Source organism: Penicillium daleae, assembly GCF_028827525.1.
Source record: "Penicillium daleae strain IBT 16125 chromosome Unknown utg000004l_segment0_segment0, whole genome shotgun sequence".
NCBI classification, from domain to species: domain Eukaryota; kingdom Fungi; phylum Ascomycota; class Eurotiomycetes; order Eurotiales; family Aspergillaceae; genus Penicillium; species Penicillium daleae.
Genome location: NW_026623152.1, coordinates 1236357 through 1256270, shown reverse-complemented (window position 1 = coordinate 1256270; position 19914 = coordinate 1236357). Strand labels below are relative to the sequence as shown.

At 49.0% G+C, this 19914-nt stretch overlaps 5 protein-coding genes across 5 annotated transcripts; 4 read left to right on the top strand and 1 right to left on the bottom strand.

Annotated features, from left to right (window-relative positions):
* Nucleotides 1-3886: 3886 nt before the first annotated feature.
* Nucleotides 3887-5530, top strand: N7458_004101 (uncharacterized protein; the record flags this gene model as incomplete). The annotated part of the gene is made up of 5 exons (XM_056907483.1): nucleotides 3887-4036; nucleotides 4089-4350; nucleotides 4422-4613; nucleotides 4667-5058; nucleotides 5108-5530. 5 exons carry the CDS (start codon nucleotides 3887-3889, stop codon nucleotides 5528-5530), a joined length of 1419 nt encoding a protein of 472 aa, XP_056768210.1.
* Nucleotides 5531-9690: 4160 nt separating this feature from the next.
* On the bottom strand, nucleotides 9691-12373 carry N7458_004100 (uncharacterized protein; the record flags this gene model as incomplete). The annotated part of the gene is made up of 2 exons (XM_056907482.1): nucleotides 9691-9859; nucleotides 9930-12373. 2 exons carry the CDS (start codon nucleotides 12371-12373, stop codon nucleotides 9691-9693), a joined length of 2613 nt encoding a protein of 870 aa, XP_056768209.1.
* Nucleotides 12374-12448: 75 nt separating this feature from the next.
* Nucleotides 12449-13250, top strand: N7458_004099 (mitochondrial 37S ribosomal protein bS18m; the record flags this gene model as incomplete). Its single annotated transcript, XM_056907481.1, has 3 exons — nucleotides 12449-12584; nucleotides 12680-12915; nucleotides 13047-13250. 3 exons carry the CDS (start codon nucleotides 12449-12451, stop codon nucleotides 13248-13250), a joined length of 576 nt encoding a protein of 191 aa, XP_056768208.1.
* Nucleotides 13251-13823: 573 nt separating this feature from the next.
* N7458_004098 (WD40 repeat domain-containing protein) lies at nucleotides 13824-15794 on the top strand (the record flags this gene model as incomplete). The annotated part of the gene is made up of 3 exons (XM_056907480.1): nucleotides 13824-13839; nucleotides 13902-13990; nucleotides 14064-15794. 3 exons carry the CDS (start codon nucleotides 13824-13826, stop codon nucleotides 15792-15794), a joined length of 1836 nt encoding a protein of 611 aa, XP_056768207.1.
* Nucleotides 15795-16196: 402 nt separating this feature from the next.
* On the top strand, nucleotides 16197-19556 carry N7458_004097 (FUSC family protein; the record flags this gene model as incomplete). Its single annotated transcript, XM_056907479.1, has 5 exons — nucleotides 16197-16256; nucleotides 16354-17688; nucleotides 17743-19174; nucleotides 19234-19395; nucleotides 19456-19556. The coding sequence occupies 5 exons, from the start codon at nucleotides 16197-16199 to the stop codon at nucleotides 19554-19556; spliced, it is 3090 nt and encodes a 1029-aa protein (XP_056768206.1).
* Nucleotides 19557-19914: the final 358 nt, after the last annotated feature.

Here is a 19914-nt window from a genome sequence, read left to right as displayed (position 1 = left end):
ACCGCCTGAGTTCCCTATAATATACCCCTATCTCCTGCGCTCGTATGCAGATTTAATAATGTACAATAGACAAAATACAAAGGCCGAGAAGAAGAAAAACAGCCCCCAAGAAGAACAAATGATAAAGAATGCATATGTTCGAGTGAAACTGTATCCAATCCGGATATAATATCTGAGCAACATTGCTCCGCCACTCGGTCTAACACTGAAGGTTCGAATAGGTTGGTCTTTTTCCAAGGTATTTGTTTGCCCTCCTCAGAGCAAAGGGTAAGAATGGCGTTTTCGAATTGAGAGCCGTAGCCACCATCAAAAATGGTACTGTAGTTAACTTCCATGAGGTCGACTATGTCAAGGGAGCAGTTCAGTAATGAAGAGGGATCGGGATATCTCGGATCTTCCGCTACTGCTAGTGATTGGCCCTCCGGGGATGGATCTCAGAGGGGACTTTGTAATGCTGCAGCAAGCATAGAAGGTTGTTCGAATAAAAACAGACTCAACCCCCATTTGAGAGACATAGCAGTGAGCTGGACGGTTTGGAGGGGTTTTTTCAAGAGATAGTATGAATATAATGACTGTTTATTCTGTCGCAGAAGGCCTTTCCAGAACGGTGCAGGAAGCAAGACAGTATAAGGAACATTCAGTAGGTTCAATGGCCATCTATACATCTACGCCGTATTTAAAATCCTAGATCTCAAAGCAAAGATAGCCAACAAACGCCAAGATGTTGCCCTTGACAAGACAGTGCATCGGCCGATAAGACCCCACATTAGGCAAACATGCCAATGGCGAGAATGTAAGGCAGCGGGCCAAGACTTTCCTGTGGGGGCTTGCTCTGATACATCGGCCGAAAACATTCCATAGCAGTACCTATGGCTACCAGAACGCTTTTGCCATGCAAAAGATCGATCTCGCTAGATCAAAAATCAGACTAATATGACCACTAGGAGAGATAAAATTATCAAATAAGCAATCAGCCAGAGAAGTGGAATTGGTTCCATGTATAGGTCTATCAAGACAATGTGGTGATTATTCATATTTCCTAGTTCTAGAGAGCACGTGTTTTGGGTGCCTCAATAAACTAAATTTACGTTCAAAATCTTTGTGACATCATATGGATCTTGAGAAACCATAGGGATTTATGCACAGCCGAGCGAGGACTTGCCAGAATCATGATTATATAAAGAGATAAATATGCATTCTTAATAGACCCGGGGTCGGGTTCACAATGGTCTTCATTGATTCCAACGGCATTACCGGGGTTGAGAGTCCAGCTGTGCCTGTGGCCGGCAATTTCAAACGCAGAGATCGTTCCCCCATGATATCATTGGTATCACTAGAAAGAGTCATGGTAATATTCCATCAATCATGTTTCGAATAGACTCTCTACAGTGTATCATTGGCTCTCGGAAATTCGGTAGAGCCACAAAAGCTCATTGGGTCAATTTTAATAAGATGGATAATATTTATCATTTACAACATTGACGCAATTGGTAAGCGTTTGGGCACATCCATCACGGAGATAACCTCTAAGCTTATGAATATACGTGGGATAATACCTAGCATGGATTATTGAGTACTGACTCAGCTACCGATATGGGTTAATGATCAAAGTTGATCGCAACCTTTGTCGAATTGCGGTTGTTGAATCTGGTCTACGCGTCTGGGGAATCTTTGATACTGACGACATCGCTAACGACGATCCCAGGCCTAGCTTTCCCAGATGCAGAAGCTTAGGTGCGAGATCTGAGCCATGAAATACCAGGTCCCCAGGTGGAACCTCCTGCCCAAAAGCCCACGAGAGAAAGATTGAAATAAGTACGGATAGTGGAATCACGAGGTTGACTTGCATTTTTGCCGTTCTCATCGCTATAAACGCCCACTGTGCCCATACCGCGATTGGTTGACGTGACGGCCAGCATGTTACGAATGATAGCATCCGCCTTCACGGTCAGATTTCGATTGACCTGTTCGAATCCGACGAAGTCGACGCTTCGAGCAACGCCATTAGGCTCTAGTTCCAGAGTTATCAACTAGATCTACGTCTCGGAAGTTGATGGAGACTGCACTAATCGATTTGGCAAGTCGTAGACTTTCTGGTACGACATCAATGCAGTAGACGCGGGATGCACACGTAAGGTTGCTGGATATGCAGCCGTTAGTCCGTCATCTGCAAACAGGACCCGGAAATACTCCGCTAGAAACTGGATGTGAGTATTTTGGAGACTATCTTCACAAATTAACCAATAATTTTCAAGTGTAGCCGTTTTCGGCGCCAAATTTACTGTTATATAGTGTTGTGGTGTACTGCATGGGCTGTGGCCTTTCTTTGAAGTTTCCGACGTGAAGCCCTTTGCAATGGTAGTCTTAAATTAGTAAAAAAATGTTGGCCTTGTCTAAGCATGATTCAGATGTTATATTTCAATGTGCTAATATCATGGGGATAGGTCTAAATTGTCAATGAGTGTCATCGTCTTTTCAATTCTGTGTATCCGGGTTCAAGACGATAGCAAACGTGAACAACAATCAACAGAAAATCCACCGTGCCCTCCAGCCTCTTGCCACTTTATTCTAGAATTCTTTGGGATTACCTGCCTCGAACATTCATGTTTCCATATCTGGGGCAAAAGCGGGATCTAGACCGTAAATTGCGGTTGCGCTACCGAGCCACCTCGAGTTTGGGTGTGGTAATAAATTTCATCTAGAAGGTGACTCCGCAGCTTCTCAATTGAGCTCAAAGGTCTCTCGTGTTTAGAAATATAGGCATCAGTCAACACATCCTCATGGTTATTTGGATAATTCATCATGTAGATGATTATGATCATCTGTGTACAGCCTATGGTCTTCGAAGCGTTTGTGAACGTTGGCTGCCTTTTTCGATTAAACTTTTCGGGGTAAAAAGTCAGATGATAGTGGCTTAAAGATCTCCTTCCAGTCATGATAGAGAATTCTACATTAGGCAAGCCTTTCCATTCGAAAGGTTACTTCTTCCATCTACGCCATATCTCAATCTCGAGAGCGACTCTTCCCAGCTTCCTAATCTCCTATCGAACAAATATATCCTCTTCCATCCTCAAGTGAAACTGTCTCTAATTGAATAAGTCATTGATAAGATTCCTTCCTAATCATGGTTTGCCCGATAATGCGGGGGTGCGGGAGACCTTGCCTACCAAATGGCGGAGACCTTCCCAAATCGTTGGCTTGCCTGATTCGTCCGTGCCTTCTAAGACTATCGCCATCTGATCTCACTATTAAGTTCGCCGCCTTATCTTGTTGAAAGACATCCTTGTGGTTTTAGGTTTCGCCCAGCTGGGATGTGATATTCGCCTACTCTAACTGAGTTGCCTGCTTGCGCGGACTACTTCCGCATCTCGACGCTCTAGTTAGATCAATATTCTAATGATTATCGTACGATGTCAATCTATAGGTGGGGGCCTGGTGGATTAGCGAGAGTCGGGCTAGATAGATTATCAGACACGCGTTTTTTCACTCCCTCTTAGGGTCTTTTGTTTTGTAGAATTGGAAGAAGAACGAGGCACATAGCGAAGACTTCCACGAATTGTAGCGTTCTAGCAAGAAAGCATGATCATATCCTTTCTCCACAATGCGGATATGGGAAACTATATTCCAATGTGCTACCCAAGGTCAACATAGTGTTTCCTGGAGCCAATTCTTGCCTCCCGGTGTCTGACCTATGCACTCTTTAAGATAGTTCCACTGGATGTAGATAGAGCCATTTAGGTTGGTCTTTCCGGGGGAGAGTGGAGTTACTTCTCCAGGATTTTGGCAAGCATATCAGCCAGATCAGGTTCATAAAGGAGCCCATTTCCCCCCTTTTCCACGACACGATCATCATCAATCTCACTTTACTCCTATCACTTCAATTCATATGTTCGACATGTCGAAATCAAAATCTTTGGATGAGTCCCAAGATGTCGCCTCTCTCCCTGTGGAGGCTGGTGAAGTCGGTGACTCGATAGATATTCAACACGACGCGGTATTTGGCGACATCACTGAGGATGGGCCAAACTACCGCAACGTAGGTCTCTCTTGGGCTTTGGGGATTTTGTTCATGTGCTAACATCTTCCAGGTTGGATGGTTGGGAACCGCTGTCCTGATGATCAAAACCCAGATCGGTCTCGGCGTGCTATCTATTCCTTCGGTTTTCGATGCCCTGGGCTTGATCCCAGGCATCATCATTCTCATTACCGTCGGGGGTATCACAACTTGGTCGAACTACATCGTTGGTGTGTTCAAGGTCAATCATCGCCATATCTACGGCATTGATGATGTTGGGGAGCTGTTGTTTGGTCGCATCGGTCGTGAATTCTTTGGAGCTGCTTTTGCCCTCTGTAAGACCCCCCATTTACTTATCGTCTACAACTATCCTATACCTGAAGTGAACTCCTAACGATCTCTCCAGTCTTTACATTTTGTTCCGGATCGGCGATGCTAAGTGTATCCATCGCTCTAAATGCCCTTTCCATGCACGCGATCTGCACTGCCATCTTCGTTGCCATCGCTGCAATCATCACATTTGTCTTTTCAAGTATCCGTACCTTGGGCCATATTTCTTGGCTTGCATGGATTGGTGCGATTTGCATCATCATTGCAGGTAGGTTATCCTTCTGGAAGCCGCCATTCAATGAGACCTAACGTACCTTACAGTCTTCACCGTCACAATCGGGGTCGGAATTCAAGATCGACCCAGTGCAGCACCCAGGGGAGGCGTATGGAAGTCGGACTACAAACTTTTCAATAATCCCAGTTTTGCGGATGCCGCATCGGCAATCTCGTCCCTCGTTTTTGCCTATGCGGGTACTCCAGCCTTTTTCTCGATTGTATCGGAGATGCGTGACCCTCGACAATATACAAAAGCACTGGTTGTCTGTCAAACGGTGATTTCTTTTGCTTATATTGTTGTTGGCATTGTTGTCTACTACTATTGTGGATCTTATGTCTCTTCGCCAGCCCTTGGGTCTGCTGGCCCGGTCGTGAAAAAGGTGGCTTATGGAATTGCGCTCCCCGGTCTCCTGGTGACTGCCATTCTGTTGACTCATGTAAGAGTTCCATCGTATTTGGTTAGAATTCAAGCTAACCAATAAATAGATCCCTAGCAAGTACGTCTTCGTACGTATTCTGCGTGGTTCAAACCACTTGACCTCGAACTCGGCCATCCATTGGATTACATGGCTAAGCTCCACGTTTGGTGTTACCTTGACTGCCTATATCATTGCAAGTAGTATTCCAATCTTTGGTGGACTTGTGTCTCTGGTTGGTGCTCTTCTAGGCACTTTGCTATCCTTCCAACCTATGGGATGTATGTGGCTGTATGATAACTGGGCTAGGGGTAAAGAGGCACCGACCATGAAGTGGCGTCTGATGGTTGGATGGTGCATATTTGTCATTGTTTCCGGTACCTTTTTGGTTCTCGCTGGTACTTATGGGTCTATCACTGGTATCATTGATTCGTATCGGGAGGTTGGAGGAAGCGCAGCCTGGTCCTGTGCCGACAACTCTGGCTCAACCTGATAGTATCTTCCACATTACGCCTTTGTGTCTGGTTATATTGGAGAAGCCCTAGGTAGTATCAAGGCAAGGATGACATTCAGGTCATTCTACTGAAATTCACATGTGTTCGGAGGTATAATCGAGTTATAAGTCATTGTAGCACTATATGTAGGACAAATCTCGATCCAATATTAAGCTCAATCGAGCCTCTATCGGGATATATGGTGCCTCTTCCAATACTCCTTAGTATCCGCGTAAGCTTCAATACATAACCTGCTTGGTCTATCCTCGACAATTCCGTTGGGAACCCATGGTCAAATCCAGGGCGACTTGCTCCCTCCTTGACGCACTAATTAGAGTCAAGTCATTCTGTGATAGTACCGTGATCACGGTAGTTGATCGATTTTCGTCCACATGACGGCTGTGTACTGCCAGACGAAGTATTCATAATTTAAGTAAACAATAAAAATTAGACCTCAGATTACATAAACCAGACCAATGAAAAACGTAGATTCCTTGAAATTATCACTGGTTCAAACGCAAATCGGTTATTCCAATATTGATCATACCCCAAAATGAACATAAGGAACCCAGTATAGAGACGGATTTTTTCTCGTGGTTTCTCTATTGGCGTGCTTGCCTTGGGCTTCTTCCCCCTTCATCGCCTTCACTTGGCGTTTCAAAATCGCTTGGTGTTGATAGTGAGTCATCCAGCTCGTCTAGAGGCTCTCTCCATTTCGCTGCTTCAAGATCGATATCATGAAGTTGCCTGAGAGCCTTGTGCAGTCCCAGACTCACTGCCTCATCTGTAAACCCTTCGTCCCGTAGAACTCCATAAAAGCATTTTGTTATCTCCACACAATGAGCATCTGACACTTCCCAGAGCGTGCCTATAACATGCCTGGATCCGGCCAACTGACATGCGTTCACGAGATGAATACCCTCATCTGCGAGGTTTTTGACATGGTTTGCACCAGTCGAACAGGCAGATAGAAAGCTGAGAAATGAAGCGTCATCTTGTAGCTTCAGATGACGAATATCTGCCACGGTAAATCGGTCTTGTTGCCAGTCTTCAAGTAAGAGACAGCTCTCAGAGGGTTCAGTGGAATGCGATAGTCCATGCCCGGTTGGAATATTTTACTTCCTTTAAGCTGACCCGGTACTGTCTCTTTGGTCGGCTGAGTAAGGATGGATTCCTGCAAATTAAGGGAATATTCTCTTTACAATGATTGTTCCAGAAAGCCTCAAGTGTGAGGGACAATGTGAGGATACCCTTAAGATTATAGTGACGAAAAAGCCTACATCTTTTGATTCCTGGATTTTACCAAGCCTGAGCGATGCATTGAGAACCAGAAGTTCGGATCTGCCATCTACTCCTATTCCTACTCAAGAGGGTTCATTATACTTGGATCGAGTGGCAGCATTTACAATAAAGATTCGAACCCGCTACTGACAGAATGTTGAGCTTGGGGCTCGTGGGATCGTGGCCCATGATATCACTGTTAACCTTCCAAATGTCATTCTTCCAGGTTTCTTTCTTTCTTTCTTTCTTTCTCAATACTCTTCAATAAAGACTTGTATGTATATCCACCAGTGGACTCAATCACCAAGCTTGCTTCAAATCCGTCTTCTCAAAAGTATTCTTCCCTTCAGTTACAGCAGGCGTACCATCGTCCATACAGAGTGCATACTTTCTTTCTCCGACAACCATCTCAATCATGTATGGTCCATGGCGAACCGACGAACCATCGCGATTTCGAATTACATAAACGCGGTCGGCAGGATAAAATTTACTGGCCTTGAAAATGGTCAAAATCCAGTCCCTTGAATAAACCATAGGTCCTGTCACTACTTACCGGTGGACATGATAAGATATTTGCTCGGGCATCGTCCTAAGTAGGAGACACTTCCTTGTTATGGTGCCTAACAACAGTTTTAGACATTCGTATTATGGCTCAAGCAATGAATGTATTCAGGCAAAGCCTTACATATCGAGGGTAGACAGGGCTATAGGATGCAAGCACCTTGTGTTTCGGTGTATTATGGTCGATTGCCAAAGAAGATCTTAGTGCCGTGTGCACTAGGCGAGGACGGAAGATGGATATACCTTTCTAACTGAGCTTGATAGGTAGAAGTCATGCTCCTAAAGGCGAAGTTCTGTCCGCAACTGTTGGGTAGCATACATGAGCTGACTTGCTGGTTGGGCATAACATTTTCAGCCTCAGCCTTGACAGGTCCTCTTCGTATGACATCAAGAGACGAAGCACCACCCTGCTTGGGAAGTTCCCTTCAAGACAGTATTTGAGCAATATCCAAGAGTAAACAATTAAAGAGGGAATATCTTTGCTTTCCATGATGCTTCTACCTTTACATACTCCCGACACAAAAGAAAATGTATTAAAATCAATTCGAGCGAGCAACACTTTCACCGAGGCTGCTGGTGAAACGTGAAACTTGTGAAACTTGTGAAACTTGTGAAACTTGTGAAACTTGTGAAACTTGTGAAACTTGTGAAACTTGTGAAACTTGTGAAACTTGTGAAACTTGTGAAACTTGTGAAACTTGTGAAACTTGTGAAACTTGTGAAACTTGTGAAACTTGTGAAACTTGTGAAACTTGTGAAACTTGTGAAACTTGTGAAACTTGTGAAACTTGTGAAACTTGTGAAACTTGTGAAACTTGTGAAACTTGTGAAACAAGAAAAAGTATGTAGAGCTTCAGGGAAGTAAAAATTCCCGTGTCACTTATTCATATCTCTTTACTCTAGTTGAGGACTATCAACCAGGCGCCCCTCGCTTCGCAGCACTGATTGCTTCCCACGAATCGTTCTATACCTGTCGGCGATTCTCATATCTTCGCGCTCGTCTGCTACTTGAGAAGCAAGTTAAACTCAAACTGCTAGAGGACAGGCTTGAAAATATAGACCGTGCAGAAACCTCTCCTTTTTTTCTGGCCAGCAACCGGCTTGATCGAAATCAAGCAAGAAGGGCCGTCTTAGGGGAAGTTGACAATGCACTGGCGGATAATGGTACGTGAAAACTAGATTTCCACGTCTACTAATGCCTAGAGATTTAGTAACCTTTAGCTCTAGATGCTTTTATTAAGAGAATTTCTCGTGTTATGCAATATACAGCGCCACGGCCACAGAACATTCTTAACTTGCGAAATTGGATCGAAGGGAATCCATATTTGGCACGGCATATTACAGAATACATCCCCGATAAAAACAGCGAAAATGACTTGGTCAGCCTAGTTGTACCTCTGGATAGTCCTTTAGCACCCGTCGAGATCTGGATTAAGGACTCAAAGTTTCTCCCTTCGCACTACCGGGCAAGTGACCCAATCTATTCTTGAAGACTACAGGCCTATTATTATGCTAACAGAACATCTTACTTAAATAGACAACATGCTCGGCTATCTCTAGGGACCCCCATGTGTTTATATACCCAGGGAAATTGCTTGGTCAAATCGCCCGGGCGCTGCTCACATCACTCGTGCTCAGTTTTCTGCTGGTTCCAGTTGTTATCTGCAAGTATCTAGACAACACGTTAGGCAGGTTGGTCGTGATTGCTGCCTCAACTGTGATTTTTATTGTGATGCTGTCAGGTTTAGTAAGAGTAAAGACTGTTGATCTAGCTATTGCTGGTCCTGCGTGAGTTTATTCAGCCTATTATCTACTTTTGATGCTCGAATACTTGCTAACTTCGCTAGATACGCCACAGTACTGACCGTATTCATTACCAACACCAATTAGAGCTGTCTGGCGAAAGGTCTACCAGGAGAAAGCCAAGTTCGTGTCACCAAAAGGTGAGAAAGCATCGTGCAATTACACTCTTGGGATCATCATACATGTATGTACATAAGGAAAGTTGACATTTTGCTATGAAAAAATCCACTTTGCCTATATTTGATTAGTCGTTTACCCTATCAAATATTTGTGTGCCCAGTCCTCTATAGCTTCATTCTCTAGGTATATATCCGACTAGCTCTTCGTTCTTTATCGCCTACTGGTAGTTCTGCTGTGTTACTTATCAAATCTCTCGTCCTCTCCTAATGCGCTTTGTTAAAACGACGGCAGCCGGGCAAGCCTCGCCTGCCAGACATTACATATTTTGTCCAAGAGCTGCATATATACAAGAAATATAAATACAATCGCCTCGACACGGTCCCAAGATGTATGCCTACACCCAGACCTCGTTCGAGATGCCATCAAACTTCTGCCCTTCTTCATGCTCACTACGCTCCATTTTTTCCAGGTGCTCCCAGAGTTCAGGGTACGTCTGGCGCGCCCAGTCTTCCACCTGGTCCTTCCAATACTGGTAGGGAATAGCATTATAGAACAGTCCAATTCTATGAAACACAGTTAGCATTGCAAGATACCGGGAAATGCGGCCAAGGCAAATTGAAGGGTAAAACTCACGTTGTACTTGTGGGAGGAACCCCAATTTCGGCTTGCATGTTATTGATAGCCTCTGTGGCTCGATCAAATTCACACTGCGCAGCCAACGCCTCGATGTACGACGAGTACAGCCGACGATCAACCTCGATCTCCAATTTCTTGACCTTGCTCATCATCTTCACGGCCTCTTGCACGCCGTTATGGTGCTTCTCGCAAACCTTGAAGAACAGTGCGATCGTCTTGGTCGACGGTCCTTCGTCTGACTGCAAGATCTGCCGGAAGATATTCATGCTCTTTTCCGGCATTTCGCAGGCAGCATAGGCCAGCATCAATCCATTGAGAATGCGAGTGGTAAGCTCCACCTCCAGGTCAAGCTTGAGCATGTTGTGCACCAGCTCCAGGTTGGTCGCGTCGGCTGTCCGTGCGAGGCCCTGGAAGCATCGCGCATAGGTGTCAGGCTTCGGCCGGCGTGACAGGTCTTCGACCTGGCGCATGTGGCCGAAAACGAGGACCGCGAGGTCACTACGCTTGCGCTCAAAGAAGGAACACATTATCTCGGTTCGGACGCTGACACCCGTCTCAGGGAATGCAAGCTTGAACAGCTCGTATGCATTCCACGCGTCTGCGTCCTTCTCATTGGTATCCAGGATGAAATCGGTCACCGCAGTACGGATCACAGTCTTCCCTTGGCTGTCGTAGGTAGCCAATCGCGGGCGAAGCAGTTGAGAAACAGCCTCGTTGTCGTGGCGGTAGAGGAGCATCCGGGTCAATGCGGCCACAGTGGTAGGTTCCAAGTGCACCCCATCCTGGAAGAGAGGGTCCAAGAGGGACGAGATTTGCTGGAACAGTTCATCCTTCTTTTCCGACGAGCAAAGCATCGTAATGAGCTGGTTCGAAAGGGAGAGGTTGGCGTTAGGAAGAGTAGTGGGATCCACCTGGTTCTCCAAGATGTGAAGTGAACCCTCGACATCGCCAGCCTGAATGGCCGACTCCAGCTGCAGCAAATGGGTCTGTTCATCGGGAGCAAGTCCCCACTGTTCTGCCAAGCTCAGGAAAGTCGTGGCTAATTGAGGGTTCTCCTGTGCATTGGCATACCGGAGAAGATTATTGATGTCCACAATTGTGAGACCATCCTTGGTCCAAGAGTTTGTCGCGGTCCATAGTTTGACCTTTTCGCCAAGCGAAGATGCACTGGCACCCTGGGCCGCTTCCCAGAGCAAAGACACACCGATAGTCTCCTGGTTGGGACTGGGACCTTCACAGATAGACTGGTAGATCGGCTTTGCCCACGCAGTCTCCGACTTCAGAATTGCGTAAGTGATCACAGCCTTCTTGGCAGTCAAAGACGGCTCGGCGTTCCCGGTCATAGGGCACTCGTGGACTGTCTGCACCGCTTTGAACAGATCCTGTGCAATGAGAATATCGACCAACTCCTCGTGGGAAGCTTGGTCGAACTTTACCCCGTATTTCTCCAGTTCCTGGGTGACCTTGCGAAGCTGGCGTCGATCATCTTTCAAGGCGAATCCCTTCAAAACGGTGAGCCAGGGCGACGGCTTTGCGCCGCGCAACTGGCCTCCAAAATTGATGATGACCTGCCGGGCATCCTCAGGATTCCCATTCATGGCCAAGAGATTGATATAGACTAACAGCGCCGGCCGGCTAATTGAGTTGGGACCAAATCCATGATCAGCGCAAAGCTCGAGGTAGGCATACCGAGCGAGCTTCAGAACTGTTTCACGCGACTCGGGGAGACATTGCGCTTCGGAAAACACAAATAGAATCCGTTCCAAACTGTCTACCGAGAAAACATTGTGCCAGTCATTATCGTCCAACTCTTCTTGCCGAGCCTTTAGGTGCTTCCATGTCATGGACAACAGCCGAGCTTGGAACGAGTTGATGACTCCAGGGGAATCCACTCGTGTTTCGAAGAACAGCTTGAAAGCGTTGACCAGTGTATTATTCGGAGGAGCTCTGCTTTTATCTTCCAAGGATCGCTTCAGGTCGGTCATCGGCTTTAGGCCCTTCTCGGAGGTCAAGGTCGTGGGTAGCCCTTCACCTGACGCAGCCCTTGGGTCCAGGTTAAAGGCGAATAGTGTCCGACTCTGGACATGAGGCAGACTGGAGAGGCTGGGCCGGACTCGAGCAGGGGAGATGGTAAGCAATTGGTTTCGTCGGCATCTCGAAAAAGACAGCGGCTCGTTATTGATGAGAGCCCGGAAGACCCGTCTCGTGAGATGAGACTGCATAGCTTGTCGCGAGCGAGCACTGCCGCTCAATTGACTGGACTCAAAAACCGGATCGGACGGAGGAGGGTAGGTTAAAGTCGTCAGGGAGCTGGAAGTGGTGGCATATGCTGGTAGAGTTTCGCGACGCGGAGCTGCACAGGCGGAGGGCGGTCTTGGCACCGCGAAAAAAGATCCGCTTGTCGGCTCCGCGTTGATCCTGGCCTCGACGCTCTTCGACATCCACATTCGACGTCCGGATTTCCCTCAGATCAAGTCTACAACTTTCAATACTACCAGGTTTGGGAGCTATCCGACATGTCCCAGGGTCTCTTTTCTTCGTCGCTGCTGCGCAGCGTCGCCAATGCTCTGCCGTCGGCCTGCAGATGGAGTTCCAGTTCGACCGCAGCGATGAGCGCCTTCACCTCCCAGCGCGCCACCTCTCACAACCAGAGTACGTCAACTTGAAAGCAATTATGCATATCTTCTGCCATTTGATGAGTGTGAAGGCTATCCTTGTATCGATTGACGACTGACGCTCCATCACAGCCCCCAGAGCCCCGATCCGTCGCCGACTACCAAACCGCCTGCGATTCCTCGAGGAACAGAAAGCTCAGGGTGAAAGCCGGGCTCTGGAGAAATTCCAGGCTCGCGACTGGAAGGCCGGTGACATCTACGCCCCTCACGATCTCAGCCCAGCCGAGATGAAGAAATGGGGCAAGCGCAAGAGCCCTTCGCGCGACGCCTTTGACGCTCTGAACCTGAACCCATTGGACCTGTACAAGGTACGCATCAGCAACTTTTCCGCCGCTATGGACGGGATGGCCATGCCATTGTTCCCGATCCTGTCATTCTGCCATTCTTGCAGGAGGCGACATTCAGAAACAACCACTGACATTGGCTCGCCTGATTCTAGAACTTCTCCATCATGTCCGAGTACGTATCCCCTCTCGGCCGCATCAAGCACCGCGAACAGACCGGTCTGCGCCCCGTCAACCAGCGCAAGATTGCCAAGGCCATTCGTCGAGCCATGGGCCTCGGCCTCATGCCCTCCGTCCACCGGCACCCCGAGATTCTTGCGTCGGAGATGAAGGCAAAGATGGATGGTGGTTTCCGGTAGAAACAATATCTTGTGTTCAATATGGTAGGCTTATTTGGTGATCTGTTATGGTATTCTTGTACAGACCAGCGGCCCATTGGATGGGCGCATTTTCATGTATTATTACTCTGAGCGCAAAATTGATTTATTTTCTTGGTCATCATATAACTTCTATGGAATGAGTTGACAACTTCTGAGTCACGACAGCTAAGAGGCGAAGCAGCCAGTCATGGATCGTGAAGCCCCTTGAGGGAACTTGGATAGATCTGACATTCTTAGTGTGGCTCACGCTCGACAAAGATGTATATACGTCCTGCAGACCTCGGATAGAGCCTAACAAGGTGCATATACCTCCTGTGCAAGATAACGAGCGAAGAATAGATACAGTATGATCGAGATGATATAGGCAATGTCTGCCTATAATTAACTGTGGTGTGAATCAAGCGGGCCGTGAGCCTGTGACGGACCTGAAACTGATCCCCGTCAAAGCTGCCTGGCCCGCGTACGTCAGTTTATAAACAACTCTCTCCCCCCGCCATTGATCCCGCCCCCTCAACCCACCTCTCTCCTCGAGCACCAAGTCGCATTCCCTAGATGTCAATCACAAACGGTAAACAGGCTTCTTTGGACATACACTATATTCTGACACACCCCCATTGACCTATTCTACAGAGTCCATCTGGGCCGCCAGCCCCTCCACGACCCGCGGCGCACCTACCCAGCTCTCGTCCGACGCCAAGGGCGAGCGACTTGCATATGCTGTATGACTCTCAGTTTTGGTCAAACCATTGTTTTGTCCTCCGCGAGCAAATTCTGACAAACTCAATCCTACAGTCGAATAAATCCATCTTCATCCGTTCTATCGACAACCCCGCAACCGCCCGACAGTACACCGAACACAAGGCACAAACCACCGTCGCGCGCTTCTCTCCCTCCGGATTCTACGTTGCTAGCGGTGATGCTACCGGTACTGTGAGAGTATGGGATTGTGTTGGAGAAGGTATCACGAAGGGCGACTATAGCATTGTCAACGGCCGGATCAATGATTTGGCTTGGGACGGCGACTCTCAGCGCATTATTGCCGTTGGTGACGGAAAGCAACGCTACGGACACTGCATCACTTGGGATAGTGGAAACACCGTTGGTGAAATCTACGGCCACACGCAACAGATCAACTCTGTCTCGATCAGGCAGCAGAGGCCTCTCCGGGCTGCGGCCGCGGGTGACGATAAGAAGCTGGTCTTCTACCATGGCGCACCCTTCAAGTTCAACACCGGCATCGGTGATAAACACACCAACTATATCTACGGTGTGGGCTTTAGCCCGGATGGTTCGCACCTAGTCAGTGTGGGTGCGGACCGCAAGATCTGGCTCTACGATGGTAAGACCGGTGAGACCAAGGGCCAAATTGGTGAGGGCGAGCACAAGGGTAGTATCTTCAGTGTGTCTTGGTCCAAGGACTCGCGGAAGTTTGTGACCGCCAGTGCAGACCGGACGGTTAAGATCTGGGATGTTGAGGCGGGCAAGACCACGCAGAGCTGGACTCTTGGCGAGGAGGGTGCCAATGCCGTCCGTGATCACCAGGTCGGCGTCGTTTGGCCTCCTGGTCGTAGCGACAACCTGCTTATCAGTTTGTCTCTCAGCGGTGATCTGAACTACCTTGTCGAGGGTAACCCCAAGCCCCGCCAGGTGATTCAGGGCCACCAGAAGAGCATCACGTCTCTCGGCCAGTCCACTTCTGACGGCAAGGAAACTCTGTGGACTGGAAGCTTCGAGGGCCGTGTCTGCAGCTGGGATGTCGCCTCTGGTTCCGCGGAAGAGATCGAGGGTGAGGGTCATCCTGGGTACATTGCCGGTCTGACTTCAACAGAGGAGGGCTCTGGACGTATTTACAGTGTCGGCTGGGACGACACGATCCGGTCCATCGATGTGGCTGCCAAGACCTACACCGGCAGCTCATCGAAGCTTACCGCGCAGCCCAAGGGGGTTGCCACCGCCGGTACAACCGTGCTGGTCGGTGCAGCGGAAGCGGTCGAAATCTTCCAGGATGGCAAGAAGACCGGTGACTTCAAGACCAAGTTCTCAGTGACCACTGTGGCGGCGCACGGGGATGTTGCAGCTATCGGCGGCGAGAATGGATCTGTGCAGATCTGCAAGGTTTCAGGCTCTACCCTGTCCGCGCAGACCGACATTCAAGCCTCGCGCAACCAGATTTCCATGCTGGCCTTCTCCCCCGATGCCTCCGTCTTGGCTGTTGGAGATCTGCGTGGTCGTGTCTTGGTCTACAAGGTGGCCGATGGCAGTCTCGTAACGGACCGCTGGACTGCCCACACTGCGCGCATCACCTCGCTGGCTTGGAATAAGGCCGGTACACACGTTGTCAGTGGCTCGCTGGATACTAATATCTTTGTCTGGAGCTTGGCTAAGCCTGGAGACTGGCTGGAGGTCAAGAATGCCCACAAAGAAGGTGTCAATGGTGTTGCGTGGATCGACGGTGGCTCCAAGATCGCATCTGCGGGTGCCGATGCTGCTGTGAAGGTGTGGAAGGTTGAAGGTCTGCAATGAGCATTGAGCGAGTGGGATGGCTGTCTGTATTTAGCTTGAATGAATTTTTGGCGGTCCTTTGCTTGAATCTAAATGTCCAATGAGTATTAGAGATGGGAGCATGAAAACGCGAGTCATACAAAGTACAAGAAACAAAGCAGTATAAGGCTGAGAGGTGCGTGGCTCCATCGCTGCAGGGATGTGGCCCGAATCTGCGCATTGTTCAAGTTGTGTGGAGCTGCCAACCCAGCACCTCCACAAAAAAGCACTTTGAGACGGTGTAATGACTTCAATCTCCAATCGCAACCCTCCTACGACCTTCTTTCCAGTCCCATGCACTCTGCACAATGAAGTTACACCCTCCTCCAACGTGAATTCGACCCCCGAGCAGATTCCAAAACAAATGCGGGAGAGTCGCCCCAAATGACGCCGTCTGAGATTGGAGAAGCTCCCAGTAGCTCCCGCCGCTTGTTGCGACCTAAAGTGTGTACCCGATCCGAGCTCGCTGTAAACAACACACGGCCAGAGTGAAGGTGACCTGCCACAGAGGCTATTCAAGTTATGCTGACAGCAACTACAGCTACGACAGGCAACATTTGTCCTTCCACGAACCGGTCAGCGCCTAAAAGGCCTCGTGAGCCTGCGTAACCCCACGCGAAGATTGGCGACGGATGACGATGACGAAGCACGCGAGGAGCGGCGTGGTCTGCTGTCGGGCGAGATCGAGTCGCATCATGATGGATATGGGACGTGGCTGTCTAAACAGGCACAGGAGCTATGGGCAAGCTTGCACCGCTTCGTGGCCTCAGAGCAGGGCATTGGAGTGTTGAAGTGCAGTCTGGCATATCTGCTTGGATCGATGGCGACGTTCATTCCAGCTTTATCCGCATTTCTCGGTCACCAGGATGGGAAACATATGGTTGCGACGGTGACTGTTTACTTTCATCCCGCGAGATCCCAGGGTAGCATGTATCGCGCCTTGATCTGCGCGCTGCTTGCGTTTTGCTATTCGGCCTTTTTGTCGATTACAAGCATGCTGGTGGAGAATTTTTTCCAGGACACGCTGGATCTGCCTGCGCTCGGCCATGCCGTGGTGCTGATTGTCTTCTGTGGTGGCGGCCTGGGCTTCGTCGGGTGGACGAAGCAAAGACTGGGTGATCCGCTGGTGAATGTGGCATGCTCGCTCACGGCGCTGTCGACTATCACAGTCTTGACGAAAGAAGGTGCTGTTCAGAGCGGCGATCTGTCTTTGAATAAGATTATTCAGGTCTTGAAGATGGTTATCATGGGCGTTATATTCGCAGGCGCCGTCTCGTTCTTGATATTCCCCATCTCTGCGCGGAAGAAGCTTCGCGCAAACTTGGTTACAACTACGGATACTTTGGCTGTTATGCTGGCTCTCGTCACAGAGAGCTTCCTCAGCGGGTCTGAGGAAGAGCTCAAGTCTGCGGAATTCGTCGAGGCAGAAACCAAACACCGAAAGGCCTACGGTCAGCTGGATAAACTGGTGCGTGAGGCGAAACTTGAGCACTATTTTGCAGGCACCGAACGAGAATATCGATTGGAGAAGAAATTGGTGCGCTGGGTGCAAGACATCACTCATAATATGGGTGGTTTGCGCAGTGCCGCTTCTCTTCAGTTCAGTCTGATTCGCGAAACACTTGCTCGCGAGTCCGAGGCATCAGGCGGACAGCAGAGCACCCTCCCAACGGAGTACTTTGCGTCATTGGAACGCTCTTGGTCTTTCCCCGATGGGTCTTTCTTGGAACCGATTGATGAACGCCCTGAGGAGGAGCTCTCTCCGAGCAGAGGTTTCAGCACCCCGAACTCGGATGGAAAGCTGGAGTCCGTGAAACACCCCCTGCTTCCTGCGGATGTATTTACAATCTTCATTTCCCATCTGGGCCCGGCTATGGTAAGCTTAGCTCTATTTGTGAGAAAGTTTGAGCAGAAAGCTAACTTGTTACAGCGGTCCCTAGCTTTTACGCTGAAAGAGATCTTTAATGAGATCCCCTTTGGTCCGGCTCCAAACTACAAAGTCTCTGTAGATAGTCGACTACTCACAAGTCTCGACCGTGCGCTTGATCTCTACCAGGAATCCCGTGAAAAGACTCTCAAATCGCTCTATCAGCAGATAGAAACTATCAAACTGAAGACGCATGAGGCAGAAGCCGATCTGGAAGAGGTTTCCGCGAGTTGTGGCCATTTCAGTTTCTCGCTTCTGGAATTTGGTGAGCAGCTGCACGAGCTACTCGCGATCCTGGACCAGCTTCAGCTTGAGACTGAGGAGCGACCTGGTGGGCGGTCTTGGGGCTGGCTCAAGTTTTGGCGAGCCAAAGACAGCAGCGCTGCTGAGGAGCCTACCTTTCTAGCACCGCCAGGACCGGATGCTCGAGTGTCTCCCGCTGTTCGTGCTCGCCTGTATCCGCGCGCCGAAGTGTCAGTCAAACAACGACTAGGCTATCGGCTTTGGAAATCTCTCAAGTGCTTCCGCCGTGATGATACGAGATATGCGATCAAGGTCGGCGCTGGCGCGGCACTCTACGCTTTGCCTGCATTTTTGCCTTCCACGCGACCCTTCTATCAGCATTGGCGCGGTGAATGGGGTTTATTGTCATACATGCTCGTCTGCTCAATGACGATTGGTGCTTCAAATACCACGGGCTACGCTCGATTCCTCGGCACTTGCTTAGGAGCGGCTTTAGCCATCTTGTCCTGGTACATTTCCAGCGGCAATGCCTTTGCCCTCGCCATCTTTGGATGGGTTATGGCTGTCTGGATCTCCTACATCACGATTGTCCAGGGCAATGGTCCTTTAGGCCGGTTTATCATGCTCACATATAACTTGTCTGTGCTGTACGCCTACTCGCTCACCCAGAAAGAAGCGGACGGCTCAAAAGACGAGGGTGGCCAGGAGCCCGTCATTGGCGAGATCGCGCTCCATCGAGTCGTGGCAGTGCTCTCCGGCTGCATCTGGGGTATCATCATCACCCGAGTAATATGGCCAATCAGCGCACGAGGCAGATTGAAAGACAATCTCAGCATGCTTTGGCTGCGGCTGGGATTGGTCTGGAAGCGTGACCCCCTGTCGGCGATGGTCAAGACGAAGCGCTCTGTCGTGTATATGACTGCGCGTGAGAAACTTGAGCTGGAGCGCTTTCTCTCCCGCTTGGAGACATTGTTGGTCTCTGCGCGCTCGGAGTTTGAGCTGCGCAGTGCCTTTTCGGATGATACTTATGCTAGTATCATCCGTCGTACTCGGAGCATGGTGAATGCATTCCATGCGATGAACTTGGAGCTGATGAAGAGTAAGACTGCTACCGATGGCGAGATTAGCCTCCTGAGGTATACTGCACAGGAACGACAGCAGCTTTCTGCTCGGATTAGCCACCTTCTTACCGGTATGTTCATGTTCGCCTTCAAATCGATATGCCAGGTTTTTATTCTGACTCATCTCTAGTCATGGCATCGTCTATGAAACTTGAATACCCATTGAGTGATGTGCTACCCAGCATTGACCATGCTCGGGACAGGTTGCTGGCGCGTATTTACCGATATCGCCAGGACCAGGAGGTGTCCCTTCTGACAACAGATGAAGATAGTGCATTGTTGTACGCTTATAGTAAGTGTTCAAGGCAATGCACCCTTTTAGGTCTCATTTACTAACTACCTTTCTGTATAGTTCTCGTGACTGGTCAGTTGTCCAAAGAGATCAGCGAGATTCTTGCAGACATCGGCCAGCTGTTTGGTGTGTTGAGTGAGGATCTCCTACAGATGGCGTAGATACTAGCAACAATAGACCCAAAATCATGATCATAGGTTTCTTTGTCCGCTATTGTAGATGGTAATTTTGTATATTTTAGAAACATTTAGCCCCCTATATAGATGGCGATTGTCCACTATAGTCGAAATGGTCCACTAAATATCGAGATTTCTATACTTCGTCGCTGGTTGACTGTTCCCGGGACGAGGCATCCGTTTCTGGCGGGGAAGCCGCAACTCTCGGAACCTCATTTCCAACCTCCCAACCCTTCCAAAGCCTACTTCCATCAATCCCATCGCCTTTTCATCATCAATCCATCATTTTCGCCTTTTCCCCCTTCTTATCCCATCGCCTAGTCACCTCTGATCAACCTCCGCG